General features: G+C 43.2%; 2 protein-coding genes across 3 annotated transcripts; one reads left to right on the plus strand and one right to left on the minus strand.

The window, feature by feature from the left end:
- Positions 1 to 12: 12 nt before the first annotated feature.
- On the plus strand, positions 13 to 13652 carry XRCC6 (X-ray repair cross complementing 6). Of its 2 annotated transcripts, none has more exons than XM_074168617.1 (12): positions 13 to 208; positions 323 to 432; positions 950 to 1088; positions 3028 to 3282; positions 4136 to 4319; positions 5573 to 5759; positions 6936 to 7104; positions 8233 to 8394; positions 9312 to 9441; positions 10126 to 10226; positions 11146 to 11259; positions 12082 to 13652. In XM_074168617.1, the coding sequence occupies exons 1-12, from the start codon at positions 115 to 117 to the stop codon at positions 12276 to 12278; spliced, it is 1842 nt and encodes a 613-aa protein (XP_074024718.1). In that variant the 5' UTR covers positions 13 to 114; the 3' UTR covers positions 12279 to 13652. The 2 variants fall into 2 exon arrangements, with proteins under 2 accessions (XP_074024718.1, XP_074024719.1); XM_074168618.1 differs by having other exon boundaries at positions 115 to 208; positions 1073 to 1088.
- A 512-nt stretch (positions 13653 to 14164) lies between these two features.
- SNU13 (small nuclear ribonucleoprotein 13) lies at positions 14165 to 18068 on the minus strand. Its single transcript, XM_074168711.1, has 3 exons — positions 17852 to 18068; positions 16827 to 16947; positions 14165 to 15860 (listed from the first exon to the last, which is right to left on the minus strand). Exons 1-3 carry the CDS (start codon positions 17852 to 17854, stop codon positions 15598 to 15600), a joined length of 387 nt encoding a protein of 128 aa, XP_074024812.1. The 5' UTR covers positions 17855 to 18068; the 3' UTR covers positions 14165 to 15597.
- Positions 18069 to 18128: the final 60 nt, after the last annotated feature.

Raw genomic sequence — 18128 nt, forward strand, 5'->3', positions numbered from 1 at the left:
GCGCGTGGGAGCGGCGGTTGGTTGAGCGTTGAGGGCCGGTAAAGAGCGGGCGGAGCAGGCTCGCGCCGCTGGTGGGGTCACGGGTCGCCCCTCTTGGTCCTGGTGCTGGGAGCCATGTCGGAGTGGGGGTCCTACTACCCAGGGGGCAGGAGCGAGGGGCAGGATGAGGAGGAAGAGGAGCAGCAGGAGGAGGGGGCTGAGGCTGTCGGTAAGGGCCTACCGTCCCTTCATGGAGGGCAGCCCGGCGCTCGCTGCCCTCCGGCGTCAGCGGGCGGAAGGGGCCGCTACTAAGTCTTGTTTCCCCCCCCCTCTCGTTCCGTAGCGGACTACAGGTTCTCAGGTCGGGACAGCCTCATTTTCTTAGTCGATGCCACCAAGGCCATGTTTGAGCCCGACCGGGACGGAGTGACGCCCTTTGACATGACCATCCAGGTAAGGTTGCCTGGGGAGCCGCTGGGGGCTTCGCAGACCCTTCAGGGATCAACTTCACCACCGTGGGTATAGCCACTGGGTTGTTGCTCTACCTCATCTGGTGGCGTAAAGCCATTGTGAAACGTGATCTGCTCACGTTTCTGGGTGGCTGTGGGTTTGGAGAGATCTGTTGCCTGATGGGCCATGCCCAGAGTTCGGTAAGGGAAATGTTTATAGAACGAGTGATCAATCTGCCTTCAAGGTGGTGTATTTAAGCGGTGTTTATTTCATTGATCTTGCTCATAGGAAGGGAATGGTAATGAAAAATACCCAAGGCTGTGTACTGAAAAAATCTGCCAAAAAAAACAAGATCTTGAATTATTTTTCTGGGTGAAATTTAGCTTCAAGCATTTGTAATGGTTCTTCTGTTTGCTAGAGTCTACTTGTATAAACTGCTGATTGCCACAGACAAAACTTTTGCACCATTTCTGCAACTGATTCTCTTCATATTTTGACCTATGTGCATTTCTTTTTTCAGTGCATCCGGAATGTGTATACCAGCAAAATTATTAGTAGTGACAGGGACCTGTTAAGTGTTGTGTTCTATGGTACAGAAAAGAACAAGAACTCGGCAGATTTCAAGCACATTTATGTTCTTCAGGAGCTGGATAATCCAGGTAAAGGCAGTAAAGTGATATGAAGGTTATATAGAAAGATGGAGTAAGGAAATCTGTGTAGTAGTGTTGTCAGTAACTGGTCTCTCTGAAAACAGAGAGCTATCAGATAAACAAAAAAATTCCTATTACTGAGATGCTTGTGGGGATTAGATTTAGAAATTTATTGAAAGCTTAGAAACTTAGTGGGAGCTTAGCTTTTTCTCCTATAGTTGGTTCAGATCCCTTGCCAATGTTTTTTCTTCTGTTTTGATGTGGTGGTTCACTTGCTGCCTGCTAAACCTAAAAGGATCTCAGCAGAACTTTTGAAAGCCCATCATGTCTGCCACACTTCAGAAAAGTGCATGTACATGCTAAGGCACCACAGATTCCAGCTGATGGAGAATGTCACAAAGTGGCTGAGGTTGAATGAGATTTGTGGAGGTCATCTTGTCCAACCCTCCTGCTCAAGCAGGGTCAGCTTGAACAGGTTGTCCAATATGTTAACTTGTTTGGGGGTATTCCATCTCTTGTTTTCATAATGAATTTTGCAATTTTTGAATTTAGCTCTTCCATTTTCTCAGAATTTCGTAGAATTACCTAGCATCTGCTTGATAACAAGTCCCAGGTGCTGAATTGGAAAAGGTAGTAGGAGGAGTGCAAAGAATGCATGCTAGCAGTGACAAATTCTCCGACAGCCGAGAGTCTTGTCGGGGTGTTTTGTCTACTAGCTTGTAATAGCAGCCTTTGTCTCTGAGGAGATTTGATTTCATTTTCTTAACTAGGAGGTGCAGGTTTAATAACACATGGGGTTTTCCTGAAAGAACTGTGCCTTGTCCTAGTTTCAGAATTAATTATGACAGGGACCTGACAAGACTGCCCTAGGTTCTTCTCCCTTTTCTGGCAGCAAGCACCTTAGGTTTCTTGCTCATCTTTTTTCCTCCTCTTTCCCTCCTTGCCCTTTTTCCTGCATTAGAGGCAGTAGCTTTGCCATGCTGATAAAGACAGTGCAGGTGAAAACTGGGTGTTGTTGAAAAGGAAAAGAATTTGCTGCCCCTGGCAAGCAGTGTGCTCTGGAGAAGGAAGAAACGCTATAGGTAGTTATTAAGTAGTACATAATTATGAACACTTATGTTATTAATTAGGTGACAGCTGAGGAGATGAAAGTAAAATAGTAAATAGCAGGGGAAAAGACATTTTCAGATGAGCTTTCAAAAGCGCTATAGGATTTGAGTGAAGGACAAAGAAAGAATCTCTGCAGAATGCAGTAGCTGAAAAATGAAAGCTTGTCTCCTTTTGTAGAGTTATGGGAGAAAACACAGAATCCGCTCTTAGACGGGTGGGAAAAGGAGTCGTAGTTGGGCTGGAATAATCTGCAGAGCTTTAAAAAGCTGTCAACACCTGCCCTGAATGTTGCTGTGCTCCATGTGCTGATCTATGGGCTGCATCTGACCTGTAGGTTGATTCTATCTGACATTCTGACATGAGGGGCAAGAGAGAAGGAGGAATTCTCCGCCTTCCCAACGCACTGTGGAGATGCGGAATGTATTTCAGTCTCTTCTGCTTTCTCTCATGGCGGAGCAGTCTGCCGTGCCTCTGCAGCGGGTGCGATTGCTGCCTTTTCGGCTGAGCACTTGACCTTTCAGGGTAGAGGGTTTGCGATACTTTGATCCCTGCCTGTTTCCTTCCCCCAAAAGGAAGAGCCCTGCATTAGTGCCAGGGCATGTTGTGTCCTATTGGCCCCTAGTAGGTGCTTTCAAGTGGTAACCAGCTTGCGATATTGCAAGTGTTAAGCTATGCTGAACAATTTTCTCAGCCAGGTGTGGGAAGGGCACGGCCACAGAGGTGCTAGGAGACATTGCTCAGACATCAGCTGCAACGGACCTTCAGTGCATATTTAGAAGAGTTTGTGGTTACTTCTTTCAGTATTTCTAATGCATGTGAATGCTGTTACTCCCTTTAGGTGCCAAGCGTGTTTTAGAGCTGGACCAATACAGGGGAGATGAAGGACGAGCACTTTTCCGTGAGACCTTTGGCCACAATGCTGACTACTCACTGGGTGAAGCACTCTGGGCCTGCTCTAATCTCTTCAGTGATGTCCGAGTCAGACTGAGCCACAAAAGGATCATGCTCTTCACCAACGAGGATGACCCTCATGCCAATGACAGTGCTAAAGCCAAGCTGGCCAGGACCAGAGCTGGTGATCTGAGAGACACAGGTCATTATTTTCCCCTTTAATTTCAGGCAGAATAAAAGTAATGTGTCCTCACAGCAGAAGTTAACCACATTGCAAGTTTGTGATGAAAAAAGAATATAAAATCATCAGAATTGGGGAATCTTTCTGAAGCTTTCAGAATCAGAAATTTGGTATCTAATCTAAATTAGAAAATATGTTAACCAGTCCGGTATCCAACAACTAACACTTACTTTCTATGATTTCTTTTTCTACTCTAATAGCATAAATCAGGACTTGAGAGGTCCATGGAAAACAAACTCTACTTTATTTCGTTGTTCCAACATTTTCCAGGAAGGGAATAGTAACACTAAGTTAACACAAAAGAAAAATTACTTTAATGGGTCCATTTTGAATTAGCTGAAGAACAGCAAGCTGAGCTCAGAGACTAGAGAGCAAATGCTTCATTAATTCAACTATGTAGCTGAGATAACCAATGTTTTTGGAGTTTAGCAGATATGCTGGATCTAGAAGCTGTGAGGCTTTCTTAATCCACTAGCCCTTGTAACTGGGAAAGGGGAATTTCTGACCTCATTACTTTCCTCTATGCCTGAGGTAAGATTATGTTTTATAGGAGCTTGTTGGAGCTGTTTCATACACAATGTTGTCTGGGTTCTTAATTAGGGAGGGAACATTTTCTTTGCTACGTTATTTTGATGGAAGTTGAATGTCTTTTGCCTGTCCCTGGAAACTTTCACATCTGGTGCAGATGACAATTTGGGGCTTATTCTTGCTTAAATTCTTTGCTTAGATAGAGAAATCTGAGAGCGCTGAGAAACATGCTGATGTGAGAAAAAAGCAGTTTCTGTGATCTTCCTGTCTCTTACTTTGTTTCTAGGTATCATCCTGGACTTGATGCACTTGAAGAAGCCTGGAGGGTTCAATATCTCTCTGTTCTACAGAGATATCATAAACATAGCAGAGGATGAGGACCTTGGGATCCAACCTGAGGAATCTGGGAAACTGGAACATCTCATGAAGAAAGTACGAGCAAAGGATACAAAGAAACGGACTTCAGTTAGGTTTGTACCTAGTTAGGATACTTCATTCAATGGAGGCACCTGATGTTATTTTTAGACTGCATCTTGCCTTCCTCTTCTGGAATGATTGGTCTGTAAAGGCATTAGTGCTTACATTCCTCAGTCTTAATTCCTTAGTCAGGATTGGTGTTTCTTCCATAGCTTCCAGGAATATTTGTCCTTGGTGGATGAAAAGAGCGGAGAGTGAAGCTGGGGCTCCTTTTTCCCTCATGTAAAATGGTTATAGTGAAATCTGATTGATATTAGTTTTTTCTTACTAGAGTTAACTTAGAAAAAAATTCACCTCAATGTGACTGGTAGGTATTTTGGCCTGTTAGTAAATGGTTATATGTGGCCAGTCTGTCTAGGCACTTAGTGTGGATTCACACAGCCTTGATATTTCTGATCTCCTACTGAAAGCTTAGAGATACTTACAGAGAGATTAAAAGGACAAAGCAGGTAGAAAGTATTTGTGGAACCATGTATTCCATAACGGTTTTTTTAATGAGTGAGTTCATAGTAGAATGATGTGGAAGCATAATAAGGGAATGAACTTCACGGCCTAGTGTTTTTTTTAATATATTTTTTTAAAAAATGCCATCCTGACCTGTTGTCACTGGCATTCTTGCTCCTGCTCACACTTTATTTTCTTCTTCTGGGGATGTTCCTCAAGTTTTCTAGTAATTGAGGAGGAAGAATGCCATAACAGTGATACCTTTTAGAGGAGAAGTAACATTCACAGTAATTCGCTGTTCTGCGCTCAGAACTTGAAGATTACCTATTATTTTAAACCTTTACTTCTGATGTTTTTCTCTAACTTCTGATTCTTTTTTTTCTTAAATCATGCTATTGTTTGTATTGATGGGGTTCTTTTGGGGAGTTTTGCCTTCTTCGTGAACAGCTGTGTGAATTCAGAGGTCACATTGCATTAAGCACAAGTAGGGTGCCCAAATGTGACCTTGTCCTGTTGCCTGCTTGAGCATAGCTGCCCTTCAGAGTGAAAAAAGGTGAAATAAATATGGTAAATTATTTGTGCTTAAATCATTTTTATGACCAGAAGTGACAGCATTGTAAGAATGTTTTTATACAAGTGAGATTATTACTCAAGTAATAGTATGTTTCCAGAAATACGTGTGATTTTGGGGGGAGGAGAATAGGAGGAGGTCAGAGAAAATAAGTCATCTGAGGAGATGACTTAATTTTGCAAAAGTTGTCTTTTGAAGTCTCAAATCTGTATCTGCTTTTTTTTTATACAGGTTAAATCTGTATCTGAGCAAAGATCTGTCGCTTTCTGTGGGTGTTTACAACCTTGTTCAAAAAGCTTATAAGCCATATCCGGTGAAGCTTTATCGGGAAACTAATGAACCGGTTAAAACAAAAACAAGGATGTTTAATGGAAAAACAGGCAGCTTGCTCCTGCCTACTGACACAAAAAGGGCTCAGGTAACGTATTGTTTATGTGCCTGCTTTTTCCTCTCTCTGTGATGTCGTGGGGGTGGAGAGATGCTGGTTCTCTTGCTGCTTTTGTTTGTATTTCACTTTCAAGATCAGATGCAGAGATATTTACATCTGTATTCCCCTGGGGTAGCCTGGTCACTTTGTAAGCTATGTAGAGTGAGAGCAAGTTGTTTCTCTGGTATGACTGTCAAAGGAAAGCATAGCCACTGGTGGAAGTGCTCTCAGGAACACAGCTCATTTCTTTCTGTAAGGCAGAACCAGGTTGTTAGAGCCTGACCTTATATGGCCTTGTGCTGTTGCTGCTAATGTTATCTTTTGATTCATTAGGAACAGATTTTGTCCAATTTATTAAACATACAAGTGTGAATCACAAGGAGTGGGTTGGAGCTCTTTTCAGGAAAAAAAAAAAAAAAAGGGCATATTATCTTTGTTTTTTGCTATTTTGTTCTTTTCTTTGCCCTCCTGCTTGATAGTTTGGCTGATGTAGACTGAATACCACATTCTGTCCAGGCACAGCCTTATTTCAAAGCAGGATATGCAGTTGCTAGGTATATTGTCACAAGCACACTTTGTGTGTCCTTCCATGCCAAAGGCTCTTAAGGTTGTTGTCTTAAGATTAAATATTAAGTTTATTTATACTGGACATTAGTTTTTTGAAATAAATTACAGGAGATGAACAGACTACAATATGGTTTTGGTTTTGTGATGTATGAGTGATGCGGTCTCAGTCAATGTGTCTTCCAGGAGTAGGTAGCTGATGTGCATCTGCTGAAGCAAGTTTAGAATCCGACAGGACCTCTGAAAATCCAACCCAGCCCAGAGAAAGACTCACAAAACTAGATCAGGTCACTCAGGGTTTGTTTGGGACAGCTCTGAAGAGCTCCAAGGATGAGATGGGACAGCCTCTCTGTGACAGGGCTTAACTATTGCCTTAGGAAAGTGCATTTTGCTAATGTTGAGGTGGAAGTTCCCTTGGGATAATGGTCACAGACTGTGACTTGCCATCTCAGTGTGCACTAATGATGAGAATTAGCTCTGTCTTGTCTATAACCCTCTTTTCAGTAGTGGAAAACAGCAATCGCATCTTCTTTCTCCTTCCCCCTGCCGCCAGCATTTTTTTTTTATGCTGACAGCACTACTATCTGCTCTTCCCTGGTCTAGACATATGGAAACCGCCAGATTGTGCTGGAGAAAGAGGAAACAGAAGAAATAAAACGGTTTGATTCTCCGGGCTTGTTTCTGGTTGGCTTCAAACCGCTTTCAATGCTAAAACATCACCACCATATCAGGGCCTCCCAGTTCATCTATCCTGAGGAGTCCCTAGTAAGTGGTAAGTAAAGATGGCAAGAGAAGACTCACCACCTTGCATTACGGTAACCAGCTGATTCATAGTGTGTTAGAGAGGGGACCATTGAGAGTAAAATCTTTGTTTCTAAATTAAAAACTTGCTAATGTTAAAAAGTATAGAATTAACTGTTACTGTCCCTCTTCGCTGAAGTTAATTCTAGCTTGCTTCAATAGCAGAAGGGCCTAGTTGGCTGGCTGGATGTCTCATCCATCATGATAAGCAGCTAAGCAAACTATGCAGATGTAGTCCCAAAATACTTGGTTTTGTCATTCATGAAAGTGAAGGATCCTAGTACCTGACAAGAAGGCAAAGGTGGTTAAAAAACCAACCAACCAAACTCCAAACCAGTGAAGATAATCGCTGTTTTTAACTCCATACCAGCTAGAAGTGGGAACACAATACTTGGGAGGTATAGTTGAATGAAGAGCACTTTATGGGCTTGTAAAGAGAGAAAGAGTGAATGCTTAGGACTGCTTTTTCTCCCCTTTTTATGTGTATTTGTAAGTCTGCTTGTCTGGAAATACAGTATTAATCCATCCCAAGCTGGAATAGTAAAGAAAAAAACCTAGCTCCTGAATCTACTGGTGGATAAAGAAGGCTGAATTATGACCAGATGTTTCGCAGTGTCTGACTAAAGAAACTTTACACTAACTTCTCCAGCTTAACAGTTTCCTGAATCAAACACCTTACTTGGATATCAGTCTTTTCCTGACCACCACATCTGATAAAATGCAAAGCAAACGTGTGCCTCGAGGAATATTGCTATCTGAATTCTTAGTGTGTTGCTTTTGCAAAAGGTCCTATCATGTACTGCTACTGTGATGTCCCACCAGACCAGAAAGAGGCTTTGTAGGTAGCTGTTACCAATTTTCAACTGTATTTCACTGCTCAGATGCTAGTGATTTCTTTCACCAGAACTCTCACTGCTCTGGTCAGGAGAGACAATAATGTTGTTTTTGAGGGCATCCCCTTCCAAAAACTGCTTTTTATCTCTGGAATATTGCAAGCATCTCAGAGAAGTCACAGGTATTGAAACTGTAATATCTAGGTTACAGTCCTGAACAAAGGAGCAAAGCTGTCAATCTGACCAATACAGTCTTTACTTTGCAGGGAGTACAACACTGTTTAATGCCTTATTGATGAAATGCTTGGAGAAGGAAGTGATGGCACTGTGCAGATACATTGCCCGCCGGAACACTCCCCCTCGCTTTGTCGCCCTGGTTCCCCAGGAAGAAGAGGTGGATGAGCAGAAAGTGCAGATAGCCCCTCCAGGTACTATAAGAGATGCTGCCTTTCCCTGCAGGATTGGATGCAGTCAGCATAATAGCCTCCTGTATTGTGTAAAAATATTCTTGGTGCTGCTCCTCTTAAAACTGGGGAGAGTGCTTTCCAACATCCCTTTTCTGTAGTTTTGTCATTGTAAGCATCTGATGTTTAATTTGTTTTTAAAACTCCAGTTGCATCAGTGCTTGCCCAGGTGTAACATAGCTACAGTATTTTCCCGCCTCCTACTGTTTTTTTAGCAGATTCAAGTAACTGACCTAAAAATTAAAAGCCCCTTTTTCTGTTTGCTGGCTAGATGGAGTATCTTTCCCTAAATCATATTATAACCTTGGATACATTTTAAAGCCTTAAATAAATAACCTCGCGTACCAAGCCTTGCATCGTAGAAGCTGAGTAGGGAATAATCAGGGAGCAAAGGCAGACTCTTGCTCTTTTCCATTTCTCACCTCTTTAACCAGAAAATCCTCTTCTGAGAAGAATGAAGAATGTAAAATAGGGAGGATAATGCTGCTTGTGTACAATGTAAAGCATTTCAGAAATAAAATGTGGGCATTAACTTAATTTTCAAACAAGCCTTTTTCAAGCTCAGATTCAGTGAGAGATGGGGAAGGTGCACAAAATGATCTGTATAAAAAGCAGGTGACAAATTTTCCAGCTCTTAGATATGCATTTGAATGTCTTTCAAAATACTGTTAGTGATGCTGGTTATATACATTGAGATTAGGATTGAGTGTCATGCTGTAGGTACTAGGAGGTATTATGGATTGCTGTTGTTTACAGCAAAATAGTAGCTAGTTTGGGGAGTCATCAGACCTAGCTAATTGGCATCTTGGTCTTTGCTATGAATTATTGTTTTGAGGGGATGGTTATGCATAACTGTTCTCTGCTCTCTGTCTTCTGTGTAGGTTTCCACATGATCTTCCTACCATACGCAGATGACAAACGGAATGTTGATTTTACAGAAAAGGTTCCAGCCAGTCAAGAGCAGGTGGACAAAATGAAGGAAATAGTTCAAAAACTCCGATTCAAATACAGGTACATGGAGATAAATAGTGTGCATATGGAGGGGGTGGCACAGGGAAGAAAACACAACACTTGCTTACTCTGTTGCATACATTGTTCTGCTGTGGTGTCCACAAGGTGGGATTTTGATACATTTTGATGCAAATTGCTTCCCTTTGCAGTAGCTTTGTCCAAACTTTATTCGTAATTATTCTGAATACCCATGTACCACGTGCAGAATGTAGCACGTTCTGGAGTTCTTCACAGAATTGCTCTTGTTCTCTGGGCTGTTGTCATTTGTCGCAGAGGTATCACATTTTATTGTGGTTCTTCCAATGTATTGCAGATTGGACCTGGATCATTTAAATTAGAGCACATTAGAGAGAATAGTTAGGCCTTTTTCATTATAGATAAGATAAATTTTATGAAGTGCTTTTATGGAAGATTTTTTTCTAGGTATGCGGAAAGTAGCATAACTGGTAGAAAGTAGAATGCCACCAGCTCCTTTTATCTCACACAGCTTTGTAATGTGGCTGATGCATGACGGGATAGTGATTCAGCAGGTGAATTGAAAAGAGGAAAAGCAGTTCTTCCAATGAGATGGATTGTTATGTGGGAAAGAGGGAAGTTTTACTTTGAAATAGATTGGTGGCAGATCTTATGTGTCTTGTCTGTCTTCTTGACAGCATGCATTGACATTTTGGGGATTCTTGACAGGCCTGACAGCTTTGAGAACCCAGTATTGCAGCAGCACTTCAGGAATCTGGAGGCTTTGGCGCTGGATATGTTGGAGCCAGAACAAGCTGAGGATCTTACAAGTGAGAATTATTGATGGGTGCAAAGGGAAGTGGGGTAGAGGGCTCTTGACTTTGTTCGAAGTCAGAGATGTGCTACTGCAAAACACTATGTCTTTAAAAAAACATTTTAGCTGTGTGCATTTCCAAGATGTAGAATTCTGGATGTGTCTATTCTGAAATACTGAAACCTTGCTTTCTAATGCTGTCACTTTTAAGGTAAAGGAAAAATTGATCATTTTACCCTCCAAATTAAAATTGAATCACCTTTTTTCTGTGGTGACAAGTGTTTTCTCTGAAATTCCTCTCTTCAAGAATCTAATATTTCAGTCTGATAAATGGGCAGAATTACTTAGAGAATTAATTCTGCTAGGAGGCAATGATGCCACCTGGTGGGTATGAGAGGTTTTATATAAGGATATCTTGTTAAAGAATAGAAACCTTCTATTGAAGGGGAGATTCTAGGAATAGCGTTAGAGTAACTATTTGTGTCTTCTGAAGTGATACCTAACAAATAATCTAGGTCTCTGTGTTAGATATCATACAAATACATGACAGAAACAAGCTATTTTGCCTCAAACTACTCACAACCTTAGATAGTAACCTGTTGTATTTTAAATGTCTGAAATCAGACCTGGGTAACGGTGCAACCAGGTAGGAGATCTTCTATATGGCTTCCATCATGTCAGTTTTGTTTTGTGTATATATTTCCTGTTCAGGGATATGTGCCAGTCTCATATGCATAATATAAACACTTGAGAAACATACAGCTCTTGGTAATATCATTTGTGAATATCATAACATAGGTCTTTGCATTTTGCATGCTTGCAAGACCCTAATATACAAGTTATTACAGAAGCACAATAGTATCTGGTGATGGCCTCATTGAGACTTCCCTGTGATCGCTCAGTTTTTGAGAGGGCAAATCTTTCTGTTTTGCCAGTGCCAAAGTCTGAAGAGATGGACCGCAGGCTGGGCAACCTGGTGGAGGAGTTTAAGCAGATGGTTTATCCCCCTGACTACAGTCCTGATGGGAAGGCTGTAAAGCGAAAGCAAGGTATGTAATGATGGTGGAGACATGCAACGTGGTGTCTGTGTTTGTTTAGAGGCTTCTGTGTTTTCAGTTTCTCTCATAGTTTAAAGAAGCTGCTTGCGCGATAACTCTTTACTCATCTCCACAACAAAGTGGACTTTGTATCCAGCGGTGATTCTTAGAGAGTAGAGGATATTGTGATATCCAGCTAGAGAACTGCTGGAATGAGAAACTGCATAGTGAAAAAACGGACAAGTATAGGAAGCAATGTGGGTAAATTACTGCAAAATATATATTTATTATTATTTTATCATTATCACTATTAATAACTTTGTGTTTCTTACAACAGTAACAAAATTGTTCATGCTTTCAGTTTGTGTTCTTGGTGAGGAAGCAGACTTTTATGCACAGGCTGTTTAGCGAGTCCAGGAAGGGCATCTTTAGGGCTAAATGTCTAAGTAATGCTGAAGTACATGTGTAGTTTGGGAGTCTGTGAAACTCTGCATAAAAGTGTCAGTTAGCTGAGCTCCCTGTGGAATAGTTGCATTCTCCTGTCTAGATGAGAATCCCTTAAAAGTTTCATTTGGGGTGATCTTTCCATCAGAACTCAAAGTTTCATACTTGAGTTTGAGATCGCTCATATCAATGAAATATACTGTATGACTTATGTAGTGAGTGACACCTACTTCATAAAACAGAATACAGACACTCGGTCTGTGAATGTGTATGTAGCTGTTGAAGTACCATGTGCTAATGGACATTAACCGTTGTATGTATTTGAAATGTTGATGTTTTTCTACTAAGAAACTTTTTAAAATCTTGGTGACTTAAATTTTATCTTTCTAGCTTCTGATGGTCAAACTGAGAAGAAGCCCAAGGTTGAAATCTCAAAAGATGAGCTGTGGAGTCACGTGCAGAAGGGCACTCTAGGCAAGCTGACTGTACCTGTTCTGAAGGAGGCGTGCAGACTGTATGGGCTGAAGGGTGGGGGGAAGAAGCAGGAGCTCATGGATGCGCTGACTGAATACTTCAATGACCATTAAGCAGAAGGTCCTCGTTGACTTCCATCTGCTTAAAGTTTTGGTTGTCTTATGTGGATGCTGTGTCTGTTTAACCTTGCTGTAGAGGAGAAGGCGACTACATGTTGCTGAATCTAGCAGTGAAGAAACTTTTTACTTAGTTATGAAACATCTCTGTAAAGTTGGATTCTGTTTGCAGTAGCCAAAGGCAGAATTAAATTCCCTGCTAACTCAGGTCACCCACTGCAAGTAAACACAGTTGTGCCTTCCTGGTTTCTTAATAAAAGTTATTTTGGACTTCTTGCTTTGCAATGCTGGCTGTACCATCTTTGCATCATAAAGATGGCAAAACTCACTTCTTCAATGTGAGTGAGAAAACAGAATGATCTGTGTTAATGGCACTACATGAGTTCAAGCAGCAGGTCAAGTCTGTGTGCTGACAGAAGGTATAAATGCGGTGTGTTACTCTCCTACTCTCTGAAACAGCCAGTCAGCATCAGTACTTGTAATCAAAATGGGTTCTTTTCCATCATCAGCGTTATAAAGATCACCAGCAGATCAAAAAGGAGAAAATCATTACTGGGAAGCAGTAGTCGATCCTTTGGGCAAAAAGCCAGCACTTCACAGAGCTGAACAGCCAGGTTTTCCATTTTTAAATGGTAATACCAAAAGCTGATTTAAAAAAGGAAAAAAAAAAGTCACATTCCCTGGAAGGCTGCAAGCACTTACCCCAGTTAAATTACTGAGATGGCATAGAGCTTTTCCATCTCTGTATCGAGTGCAAGTCAGACTACTGTGCAGGCTTCTGTTCTCAAATCTGTCCTTTAAAAATAATTTAAAAAAGCAACCTGTGGAGAGTAGCCCTTGTTACTTCCAGTATTTTTTATTTTTTTAATCATACTTCTGCACCTGTCTAAGTTTTGGGTTTTAAACTTCCATGTCTCATGTGCCCCGCTCGTCTTGCAGCGCAAAATGATTAAACCCAATAGTCATTGCCTTTTCTCTAGAAAACAGTACTAATTGTTTATCTAAACCAAACTTTCCACAGGATGCAAATATGGGATACATGAGGTACCCATTTTGGTCTGTATGGTGTTTTCAGGGATTCCTGTGTTTGACACAAACTATTAGGCAACTTATTGAAGAATTAAGTCATATATTAAGGTCATGCCCGTGTTGTAGTGTGGCACACGTATTGGAGCCAGCTGTGAATGCTGTCTTGGCACTGTGACCACCCTCGCTGTGCCAGCACACTGCTCACTTCCACCTCCACAGCTCCTCTCAAAAGAGCAGATAGCCAATCCACGTTGAACTCTGTGGTATGGAAGCTACATAGTCTATTACGCTTTCAATCAGCCTGCATTATAGTAGCTATTTTTAATAAAGATTTGTCTAAGTAATCGATTTATTTTGCCCTTTAGCAAAGAAGTTACTGTAAATGCTTGTCTTAGCAGGACTTGAACGTGATAAAATAGTGAAGACTATCCTGTCCTTAATTCTGTGAATTTTCATTCCCCAAATGTCTGTTTACTTCTCTCTTTGCTTGCTAACCCCCAGGCACAATATAGTCCAGGTTTTGGATGATTGTGGCACGTTTCATCTGTTATTAGATCTTCCTTCTGGCTTTTTTTTTTTTTTAAATCAAGCTGTTTCATTAAGCAGAAGTTCAATGGGGATGGTGGTGAAAGGCTTCAGAGCAGAAAACCAACAGTTTTACTTGCTCAAGAATCCTTTATTTCTGCTCCTTGTGTGCTTTGTCTTACATCAGCTGTCTTGGCACAGCACAATAGGGCACGTCCTTTGCAAAGCTGTGGTTTTAAACACAACTAGCTCAACAGTCAGCATCAGTGGAAGGGAGCAGCAACATTTCTAAACTTTATACAAATGAAAGGACTCCAAAATCTTTGTATGAAGTTCATCTCATATTAGTTATCAGCCATTTACAAAAATACAGAGACATGTTTTGTCTGGAGTTTTTCGTGAGCTGATTACATCTCCTTGGGATGTACTTACTAAAGGTAGGAAGTTAGTGCCTCTGTGGAAACATTACAGAACTTACCTTCCCTTCTGGTGCTGTACCCATTGGTCTTTCTATTCCAGCTTTGCTTTGGCATCCTGCAGTAGACAGGTTTGATATGACCCATTCCAACACAGACGTTTAGAGTCTTCGGCTCAGAGCAGTACATGGATTTATTGTACAATAGTTGTACAATATGCATTTAACTAAAGGTAGCTCTGTCAAACCACCACTAATCCAGAACGCTGGTGGTGTTTCACGCTTTTCCAGAACATGGGATTATTGAACATTCTCTTCTCGAGACGCAAGTTGTTTTATCTGAAAAATTCCTTGCTCTCTGTTGCCTTGGCAATGACTTAAAGGGTTTATCTTTACTCAGGTGACTACAGTACAACAGCTTCCCTAAAAGCATTATGTAGGGTACTTGTCAGCCACAGCAGGCTGCTCTCTACCATGTGTTTTGTACTTAAATACTCTAGAAGTCCAAGCTCATTGATACAAATAAAACTGAAGGAGTATGCCTACAGGCTATTGCAGTGTAATAGTTCAATCTCTGAGCAATTTAGCTTTACAAGTAGGAATACTTCAGTTAGTGGCCAATGCTTCCCCAAGGGAATGACAATTATATTTAGCTTTATCAGCAATTTTATTTTTCTTAAAAAGTCAGTATTTAAAAATAAGCGCGATACGAGATTTCCCCTTGTGCACTGCCGTAAGATTTCTGCTCCCCATACACCTCTTACAGAAGTCTCTTCTCTGGTTTCAAGAAGAAAAAGGGTTGTGCTATGTGTACTCATCTTGGCTCCATCCACTGCTACACAGTAGCTGCTGCCTGCCATATACACATGGTCTATGCTGCTCCATCACACAGTCTGAATACACACACTGGGAACCGACATGCCTTATCCTCAGTAGTAAACTAAAACCATTCAGAAACACAGAGTTACTCACACCTGTTAGAGGCCGAAGCTTAGCAGAAATAACATAGAGTAAGTTAATGGGTGGGTTAAAAAAAAGCCCTGAGCAGGCAGACATGGAGATAAGGGGGCATTTGTTTTTTTCTTTCTATTTAACAACAAACAGGAAATACAACTGTACAATCACTTTTCAAGAAGTAATACAATGAGAATGAATGCGTTGGGGTGGAATATTAGAAAAGAGGGGGGAGGAGAGGCAGAAACACTCAAGAATTGAGCCGTTATTAAACAAAAATATGGTGTTTTGAAATGAAACACTGATATCAAAATTGTAACCTCAACTGAAGCTAGACACTAATTCCCCTGACCTCAACTTTTCTATTCCACACACACTTAAACTCATGGGCATTTAGACCAACAGTCTTTCTATAGCTTGCTGGACAGACTGGATCTGAGGCTTTAGCTGTGATCCTTCCTTGATGGTGATGGAGCAGGCGATGACAGGCCGAGAAACACCACATGCCCGGCCCAGGGCTTGCTTGGAGCGCACAAACACGTAAGGTACATTCTTGTCCTCACAGAGAAGAGGGAGATGCAGGATTATCTCCAAGGGTTCCGCATCTGCTGCCATCACAATGAACTCTGCTATCCCTCGGTTCAGTGTTTTGGTGGCTGTAAAAGAAACTGAAGAGTAAGTCTAGGTCCTTCTGGAAAGCAAATCTAACGAAAAACATTAGGAGATGTTGAAATTGGCATGAGCAAAGAGATCTAGTGGTAGCATGAGGATAGGCTAAAGGAAAACGGCGGCTATAGGGCCAGGGAGGGGGTACTGTGCCCAATGCTGTCCTTGAGCACAGACTCACAAAGGGAGCGAGGCCAGCCCAGGGCTGCTGACAGGCAGGGGGCTGGGGCACACCACAGATGAGGGGAGACTGAGGGACCTGGGTTTGCTTAGCCTGGAAAAGAGGGGGGCAGAGGTGGGAGTGCACACGACTGCTGTCTTCTACTGCTTCACAGGGACTGCAGAGAAGGTGGAGCCAGACTGTCTCCATGAACCCGCTGGAAAAAGAACAAGATGCAGATTGTGGCTGTTGCCTCAGGGAGATTCTGGTGACTTGCTTGCAATTTTTTTTCCATTCCCCCCCCAAGCCATGAGAGGGGTTAAAGCCATGGGACACATATCCTGAGAGAATGTGGAGTTTCTATCCTTAGGGATTGTTTTTTCAGAAGTCTGACTAGCCCTGAGCAACCTGATCCAACTGAAGGGAGCCACTCTCCGAGCAGGTTGCACTAGAAACCTCCAGAGGTCCTGTCAAACCCAAATCTTTTTATAATTCTAAAGTGGCTAGGCATCTGGTAATCCCAATGCCACATGATCACAGGATCCCACGACCACACACACCAGGAACACAGTCTGGGCGAACTGTATATAAGTGTTGAAAAGATTACAGCGTAGTTCTGTCCCTGAATATTGCTTAAGCAGGCCAGAAGGAGGAGGAAGGAGAGGGACACTCACAATACCCAGATCTATATAACATTGTTTATCCTCTCTAGCGGAGGGCCAGTAATCTCTAGCTACAGCTTCTCACAAAATCCTTGCTATGATTTCTAGCACACTCCACAACACACGGGTCTCACCTTCATTGGCTCCCTTGCGTAGCTGCTTGTAGTTGCAGGATTGCTGCACAAGATCCAGTAGCGTTTTGGTGAGCTGCGCATCAGCCAGGGGGTAAGCTTTGGGATTCACTTCTGCCTCACTCTAGAGAGAGGAAAAAGTAGAGTATTACAACAGGAGTAAAGGGGGCTTTGTTCTGAACAACACTACATAGGTATCAACATCCACCACATATATTGACTACTGGAGACACATCACTATTCCCAGTTGCTCTGCAAATACACTAAAAATCCCGCTGCATTTTATTTATAAAAACGTGATTCTTCTCACAAAGTAGACGGTATCTCTGCTTACACAGGCAGCCAATTTAGATCCTACAGACCAGCAGCAGTGAACATACAGGGCAGCCTTCAGGCATTTGCTACCACGCATACCATATAAAATGAAGGAACAAGCTCCTACCACCAGCAAATTAACAAGCTCAGGCATGACGTTTTAAAGAAACCCCGAGAAAAGCACCTATCGTGTTTGTTTCTGTAAATTACAGGTAGTTCCTAAACGTTAACACCAATGGCGTGGCGGAACAGCAACGAAGTCACAAGCAGCATTAACTACTGCCACGGGCTGAACGGCAGTTTCTTCAGCCCCCACCGCTGCAGCCGGCGCTCCCAGCACCCGGCCGGGCCCACACCGCGGTGCTCAGCCGGCCCCCTGCCCTCACACACCGCTACGGACCAGCCCTAGCCACGCACATGCTCCCGCTCCCCGCGGGGGCACAGCGGGGCCGGGCCGTCAGAGCGGGTCCCCCCGTCACTCGGTGACCCCCAGGACGGACGGACGGCCACACACACACACACACACACACACACACACACACACACACACCCCTCCCTCCCGGAGCACCCTTCCTCCCGGGCAGCGCGCCGAGCAGGAGGCCCGCAACCGGCCTCCACGTGCTCCCCGCCCCACAGTCGCCGGCGAGGTAGCGTCCCCCCACCCCAGCGGCCCTTGAGAAGAGAGGAGGCGGCCGGCACCCGGCCCCACTCACCATGGCCGCGGCCTGAGCTGGGCGGCGCGGCCCAGTCGCTGCTCTCGGCCCGAGCGCGTTGCGGCGAGAAATCCGGACGCGCTCTTGCGCGCTGCGTCGCCGCCGGAAGTCAGGAGGCCGCGTGCGCGGGGCTGTGGGCGGTGCTTCCGCCCGCGCCGGTGCGGTGCCGTGCCGTGCCGTGCCGCTTGGGCCCGCCGCCTCCTCCCCGTCCGCCGCCGGCAGCGGCCCCGCGCATGCGCAGGGCGGTGGTTGGTCGACGGTTGAGCGGCGGTTGGTC

This window comes from Numenius arquata, chromosome 2 (genome assembly GCF_964106895.1).
Source record: "Numenius arquata chromosome 2, bNumArq3.hap1.1, whole genome shotgun sequence".
NCBI lineage: Eukaryota > Metazoa > Chordata > Aves > Charadriiformes > Scolopacidae > Numenius > Numenius arquata.